The sequence below is a fragment of the Chaetura pelagica genome, unplaced genomic scaffold (assembly GCF_000747805.2).
Source record: "Chaetura pelagica isolate M959 unplaced genomic scaffold, ChaPel_1.0 scaffold433, whole genome shotgun sequence".
In the NCBI taxonomy this organism is placed as follows: domain Eukaryota; kingdom Metazoa; phylum Chordata; class Aves; order Apodiformes; family Apodidae; genus Chaetura; species Chaetura pelagica.
In genome coordinates this window covers 1,544,460-1,552,508 of record NW_009952574.1, presented here as the reverse complement: position 1 = coordinate 1,552,508, position 8,049 = coordinate 1,544,460, and the positions used below count along the sequence as shown (strand labels likewise).

The 8,049-nt window shown below is 42.8% G+C and overlaps 1 protein-coding gene across 1 annotated transcript in view; it reads right to left on the bottom strand.

Annotated features, from left to right (window-relative positions):
- PRKAA2 (protein kinase, AMP-activated, alpha 2 catalytic subunit) overlaps positions 1 to 8,049 on the bottom strand; it is a 39,556-nt gene that overhangs the window by 11,380 nt on the left and 20,127 nt on the right. The window contains exons 2-3 of the mRNA XM_009993605.1: positions 2,474 to 2,615; positions 308 to 401 (exon numbers count right to left, since the gene is read on the bottom strand). Coding sequence (XP_009991907.1) covers positions 308 to 401; positions 2,474 to 2,615 — 236 coding nt within the window. The remainder of the gene's footprint in view (positions 1 to 307; positions 402 to 2,473; positions 2,616 to 8,049) is intronic.

Genomic DNA, 8,049 nt, shown 5'->3' with positions numbered 1-8,049 from the left:
AGGGGTTTTGACAGGCAACCCATAGTTAAGAGATATAAAAATATGCTAGTTTTCCAAATATTTGCACTAAGCAACACGTTCCCTTGGATATTTTGGTCTGTGTATCAAAATACATCAGGGAACGGTGCAAAAACCCGCACGCAACTTTTGTGCGAGCCGGGTACGAGACACTCCAGATGGGATTGCTGTGAAGCAACTTCTATTTTGGGCCTTAGCCTTAACTGTGTTCCCTTTAGCAGTTGTTTTGCTTCTAAACACCATCTTCTTCCCACACAAGTGTTTGGGCTGACACACTGCTGGCACTTACACGTCCGTGCTTACAGATGTAATCAAATAACTCCCCGCCGGATACATATTCCATGACCATGAAGAAGTCTGTTGGGGTGCTGATGACCTGGTACCTTCAAAAACACAAGCAGATATAGAAAAAAATAAATTAAGAACCAAGGAAGGCTTTTGAACATATTATTAGTTTCATATCAACCCTTCAAATAAGGATTTATTTGAACCTTGCATTTTATAATTGCTTTCAACTTCTTACTTCCATCTCTTCTGTCAAATATAATCTTTCAGTTGTCTGTGAAAGAATCTCTTTTACAGACTCACAGTTCTCCTTCAAGCTTTTCAATAATCCTCTGAAATCTCTACCAAACAATCCCATCATATTTAGGACTGTTCTGACTTTGACTTTTATTTTGCTGAGATCTACAACAACAGCTTTAGAAATGAAGGCTTCATTAACTGGGGACAAGGAGGGGGAATATTTTGTTTCCCTCATATCAAGGATAAAAAAGATGAATTCTAGACACCAGAGGGTGCTTCTTTTGCAAAGGTATGGAAACAAAAATCAGCTCCCCCAGAATTATTTTTTCAAATATAAAATCCCTCAATATTCTAGAATGGGGAAAAAAATAATTTTTTAAAAAAAGAGTATCACCCTTGACTTGCAAATTTATTTTCCATTCATTCAAAATGATCTCTGAGAGCTGCAAAGGCATTTTGGTGTCCCAGCTGGTCTAGAGTGCCAGTGATCCACTGAGGTCAAGGCAGCTACAGGAGTTCACAGCAGCACCAGCTGAGCCCCCTGTGTTTTATTTCAGCCTCTTTGTTTGTGTTTGTTTTGTTTTTTCTTTTACAGCTGAATTTCTGTGGGTTGCAATTTGAAATAAACAGATTTCAAACAATTTTCAAGGATCAGCAAGTGAACAGGGGATGGTCCCACCATAAAAATCAACCAGAGCAACTTAATTTTTCTGCAGTGCTTCAGACCCAGACATCTAAGGTACTGTTAATTGCCCCACTACTTCTTTTATATATATGTAAAAAGCTATGGAAAGAGGAGGTTTATCTACTTTGGTCTCCTCCTCACCTCTTGCCCTTATCACTGTGTTTTGTGATTGCAGTATGTACCATTGACACTGATACTGTAAAACAGGGTTTCAATTTTAGGCTGTAGTAGTCTGACAAATGTGTGAACAGGAGTTAACTTGCAGGATGCTGGATGCATAGCTGAGGACTCTTGCTGGCTTTTTCATGAAATAATACCAATCTGTTCTCCAGTAAATCCACGGAACTGTGAAGTTACTCTAAAGTCAACAGTTGCTACATGGTTAGTTATTTAACTGTAGAGAGAATTTGTTTTCCCTTGCCTCTAAGTCCCAGGTATTTGCTATATCTCATGCCAGTTTTAAGGCTGACCTAAATGTCAACTTATCCTTGCAGTTACCATTCAGCAGCTTTCTTTTATAGAAATGCCAAAGATATTATCGAGTGCCTCGTTAATGTGGACTGGCTGCACAAACTGGGGATTGAGAAAGAATCCCAGGGGCTGGGAGTGCAGGTGCTGATTTACAACTGAAATTCAGGTTCATCAGTGTGGCAACTTTGAAAACTTACATCTGAATAATTAATTTTTTACAAAATGTTCCTTTAAACCCTGGATAATCAGGCCATTAAAACGTAAATCCTATTGACTTCAGGCCAAGGCTTCCCTCTACAAGCCTAACTGTGCAGTAATTCCTCAGGCACAATTCTCAGCAGCTTCAGGCCTGGAGATACCAAGCCAAGAAAGGGTCATGACAAAGACTCCTGATAGGATCCCAATGCAGGAAAGCCCAGACCCTCTCTACACACCTTTATAATGGCCTCTGCATGGAAGAGAGGACAGTTTGGGCAGGTTTAGCTGAGCAAAACTCAACACAGGGACATCAATCTGTTGCAGTAACTCAAGACTCCCAATGGAGGAAACATCTTCCATCCTTTCTCAAAGTCTCAGCTGTGTCCCCCCCATAAGTCAGTGGGAGACTCTCAAAAAGTAACGTGGCTCTAACATGCAAAAACTTGACTACACACCTAAGATTTTCTACTGCTCTAAGCCACCTCCTGAAACCAAGTCAACCATGTATGGGAAGTCTCTGCAGATGGAGGATGAAGCTGAATGTGTGGCAGAAAGTATTTACAGTTGGATACTTACAGTTTGATAATATGAGGGTGCCGGAAGAGTTTAAGGTTTTGAATTTCTCGTTTGATCTTCCCAACCACATCCAGGCTGCGGATTTTCTGTCTGTTGAGTATTTTCACTGCTACTTTGTGACCAGTCAGCTGGTGTTCACCAACTGTCAGAAGAAGAAGTGTTGCAATGTCACTAAACTGTGTAGCAAGACTCATAGAAGCAATTTAAGACACTGATTTATAAGCCAAAAGCAACTCTTCAAGGGAAAAAAAATCAAAAGATGAGCAGGTGAAATACTTTAAACTTGGGTTTTTGTCTCTGTTGTTTTCCCAGTGGAGTCACAAAAGACAGAAGAGGGGACTTATCTGCAAAAAAACCTCAAGTAAATAAAGCAGAGTGAGTTACTGGAGGAGGTCATACCCAAGGCTAATTTGCAAGGATTTATAGCATGTAAAAGCTAGATCAATCAGAAATAGATATATTTAAATGGCAGAGGAGAATCTCCACTGTAACACATTGGTTGATTAAATCCCTCATAAACCCAGTCTTAAAACTAGACCATCACACTTTTTAAAAAAATGACACAGGGATTTTCCCTGCCCAAAATAGGACTGCAGGATTTGCATTACTAAAATGAATTTCTATTTATACTTTCTTAAGCGTGAGCTTCTTGGTTTGCTGACAAGCTGCAGGAACACTGCTGTACTGCAGGAGCAAATTCTGGTTTTAGAAAAGATGCAAACTTCTACAATGTGCACGCAGTGACTGATGCTTATCTCCTGTGGACAGGGAAAAACAGTAACCACAAACTGGGAGTAGCACCACTATCACTGGGGGGAACTGCACCAACTTAGCAATAATATGAAATGAATTCAGCAGTTGATCCCTTTGCTATCAACAGACTCTACAAAGACAGAGCACCCAAGAAGCAAGATTCATAGTGAAGTTATCAGCAGAAACTGCTTGAAGACTGTCAGTTGGGTGTTTATGTCTAAAAGGGTTCTCTGGCCATGACCCTTATCAGTATTTTCTGATGCAATACTAAAAATGGTGACATACGGATGGTTTCTTAAAGACTGCACAGAAAACCTGCTCACAGTAAATATTTGTGCTAATGACGAATGCTACCCTGCCAGTAATAACACAGAGCACAAGGAGTTAATAATTATGAGCAAACCTTGTCGTTACATGATCAGACTCTCTCATTTTGGAGGCTCTGATGAGCTGAGCAGAAGCAAAGAGTGTAAGCAGGCAGTGTGAGGAGGGCAGGGCAGCAGTGCCACAGGCACGGGGCACGCCAGGTCACTATTATTAGCCACCAGATAAGAACTGCCGGAGATTCCTTCCTCAGTAAGAGCATCCTAAAAATAAAACACTTCACTGCCCTTGAAAATTAAAGCAGCGCTTTGCACGTCCATTTTATTCCCCTCAATACTTAAAACTACTCGATGAAATGAAAATAAACTAAGCTTTGCAGTATAGATGCAATTTAGGGATTAGCCGAGGGCTGGAGGAGGCAGATAATTCCTCTTGTGTGGTGCAAGGAGAGTGCTGTAAATAGCCTGAGGAGGCATTTTCCCTGGTGCATCCCTGGGGAGAGGAGAGCAGGGAGTGCTGGGCCTGCCCTATGGCAGGGGGGGGCTTTCCTGAAGCCAGGCTCTGCAAAGCAAAGGTACAAAAGCTTGACAAGCTTTGCTGGGACTTGCCACGGGGCTGGGGTACAGCCTCGTTGTTCACCGCAAGAACTTCTCCCCAGCAGTAGTCTTAGAAAGGGCACTGATCTATCTCTCTTGGCCAAGGCTGTCATGGAATATGTGACACCACAATAGAAGGGTGTAAGACAACTTCAGCAGATGTCTTTGAGATCAAGTCTTTTACCAGCAGTAGTTGATTTGGTCAACTCCCTCTGCTCGTTCTGTCCTGGAAGCACAAGAAACTGGGCTTTGAAAGCTGCCCTTGATTCAATCAGCTCCATTAGAGAATTCTGACACATGAAGCCATTAGTTGGGAAACTAAGGAACAGCAAAGCAAAGAGGCTTGTTGCTGAACTAGGAAGAAACTCCTGATTTCTGCCATCCTCTGTTTCAAGACAACTCCTTCAGGCATTATCCCTGCACATGCTTTGAAAAAATTTTATTATACACTTGGGAAAGAAAAAAAAAAAAGGCCATGGCTGGAATGAATAATTATTGTTTTTAATACCATTGCTGAAGAGTTCATCTCCTTCCCATCCTTGACAAACAGTATGTAACTCTGTGAAGGTTTGCTAGCTCCAACACATTAATAATTAAAAATAAACAGTCTGTTTTGTAATCCATCTTTTGCTTACAGTAAGCATTAGATACAGAGATCTTATTGTTTCAGTCTCCAGTGGCTTGTTAAGCCTACTCGAGTGCCTTGAGAGATAGAGAGAACACAATTTGCTGTGTGGTGGGAGACTTTTAAGCCTTTCAGATCTCTCCAGCTGCAGCCTGTATGTAGATGAAGGGATTTTGAGATGGGGCAGTAAGGACAACCTTCCCTCTGCTCACGGAGTCGCTGCCTCTGACCCCACGTGCTGGAGCACGTTGGTGGGATGATCTGCCCCAGGGATGAGGAGCAGTGGTAGGTCCTGTGCCTCCCACAGGCATGGAAGGGGATGTTCATGCAGCTCATCTCTACTGGCTTTGTCCTCTCCTTGCCCCAAGGATGGGCAGTGATGGTCTCGGGGGGTGGTGAGGAACCTTCTCCTTCCCTCCCACTACCTCCCTGGCTTAAAAGCAGAGGAGGAGGGAGGGCTGAGCAGCAGTATTAGAGAGAGAGGATTATGAGCATCTATCTTGTCTTTCAGTGACAAGCACTCAGGTAAGCTCCACAGCTGCTCAACACCAACAAAGAGGACTCTGCTGAGGCAGAGCAAGAAAAACAGATTTGACACTGAGATGAGGAGCAGCATCACACGATGTGCCACAAAAAATCCCAACCACAAGGGTTAGGTGGTCATGCTGAGCCAAAACTCCAAAAACCAACACCAAATGGGACACGGTGTGAGTCTCCTTAGCTGCCACCCCATCTGCTTGCAAGTGTGACTGCCTGGGCACCAGAAAGCTTCAGCATCAGGTGCTATTAAGGAGAAATGGGAAGGACAATAATAGAATTAGTTGCTGAAAGAAGACTCTTCTAATTCAGCTCTTTTTATAAGAGAAAAGATGAGGAGGAATAGTGTTTATCCTACAGTAAGCTGAGATAATAATTAAAACCCCTTGGCAGCAAGATTTTTTACAGCAGTTTCCAATGAAGCCTGCCCCTCAGTGCATGTTTGATGCAGCCCAGGTATATTTTACAGTAATATTTTTTGGAAATGCTTCAGGAGAATGTCAAAGTTTCGGGAGGGGTGAGAAAACTCCTTTCCTATCAGCTGTGCTGGCCCTTCTCAAAGCTAAAAATGAAATCCATCCAAAGCATATATTTAACAAGGCTGTATTAATTCTGCCCTACTGCCACTTGCTCAGATGTTATATCATCCTTCCCTTCATCTGTCCCATCTCCTTTTATTTATTTTCCCTCAAACACAAGGTCTGTCCTTCAGTGGCAATGGTGCAGTGCCTGGGAAGATGGGATCTGACCCCAGCTCGAGCCCACAGAGGGACCATCATCACCAACATAAACATAACCCAAGCTCTGCCAGTCCTCAAAGGACTGCAAACTGATCACCTTGGTGGCCAACAAGGGTGGGTAACAAACCACCAAGTGGTGACAAGGGACGTCGTGTGTGGCACCGCATGAAAACTATTTGTGTTACACCACTGGATTTTGATTGAAATTCTCCAAGCTGCAACCACCATGAGCCCCAACGCGAGAGGACTGTGGTCATGGGAGAGCTCTTTGGGGACCTGCAAGGTGGGATGTGCCCAGGACAAACACAGCAGCAAGTTGTCTAATCTGTTCTTAGCAACCACCAGTGGAGGAGATGCCACCCCCTTTCTTCATTGCTTCACTAAACTCAAAATCCAAGATAATCTCCACAGTTCTGTTTCCTGCAAGTTAACCTTATCTTTGGCCTGGAGCACAGGGAAAATAACCATCACTAGCTCTCTCTGTATTTGGCTAAATCCTGTGTAGTAACACTGACCATTGGCACAGGACCTCCTATCCCTCCAGCCTTCACCCCCACCATGTTAACTTGGGCCACCTTCTTCTATTGTAAGAAATGATGCATTTTCATCACTATTTCCAGCTGGAATTTCAGTACCAGCACCAAAATCCTGCTCTCATCTGCCAACCTATTTGCTCCTGTCTGTGTCTTGCATGGTTTTTCTATACACAAGATGAAGAAACTCAATGAGCTTAAAACTAACCATCTCTTGCAGCATTTAGCTAATTTTTAGGATGATCAGTTCACCAATGACCCAGGCACTGCTGAGCCAGAACAAACATCCCAACAGGGCAGCAGGGACTTTCCCTGCAGTATCAATGGTTCTGGCAGCTCCACGTGAGTATTCAGCTCCAGCCACAAATTCCAGCTCTGGTAAGTACCCCACTGCCACTTAATCCTTCCCTTCATTGCCATTTTTTTTCATTTCCCATAATTATTGTAATCCTTAACCATTGTAATTTATGATTTCTTAGCCTCGGGGAGTAAGGCAGGAAGAAGTGACTCTTAGAAATTCTTGTGCAAGGCAGGGTTTGAAGAAAACACATCACTGATGGCACCAGCCCTCTTAGTGAAAAAGCAATTATTATACACAACATACACAAACCTTGAACCAATTCAGACAAAAGTCTCTGTTTTTCTCATGTTTCTTGCTAAGCAGGGTGAATACATGTTTTTCTAGAGCTTATTTGATTAAAATGCTATAAAATCCTGTACAAATAGGAGATCTACTATCTTCATCTCAGTTTCCAGTCCCAAGACTAAATTTCACCTGTCGGTTGTAGGCAAAATATTAAGGAAAAATACACAGAAGTGGTGCTACTTCTCCAGGATTTTGAGCTAGGAAATCTCTTTTATGTTACTTGAAATGTTTCTTTGGAAACTGTCAGTTTTTACCAAAGTTGGGTCATGGTGTGGGGGCTGTTTGTGCTGGTTACTCCTGAAAGGTAGTGAAGGACAAGGGACTGTTGTTGGCAGGCTTGATTTGATCCACAAGGAAAAAAAAAAGCCTTTGGAGCACTTTTTCAGGTCTGCTGATACACACGAGTGATTTAAATGGTCCTTACTGTTAGCAGGATTTATTCCGATCATTATTTAGTCCGTAAATTTGTGGTTTGGGATTAAATGCAGCAATATATTTTTAGGGGCCTTATTAGTGGTCACAGGTGGATTTAGCTCCAGGGGTTGCGGTGGTTCCTTTCCCCTGCTGTCAATTTTGGTTTCTTTTTAAACCTCCTGTCACTGAGTGCAGGCACATCCTCCCTCCCAGCACCATCCACAGCTCCTGGTGGGGCTCAGGGCACTGCCTGGAGCAGCTGCTCCTCTGCCTGGGGCTAAACCCCTTTCCAGCTGGGAATCACGGCTATCCCTTTGGCTTAGACAATGAAGTTTGCTGCTTTGGGTTTATATATATATATATATATATATATATATATATATAAAAACAAAACAAAACTTGATTTCA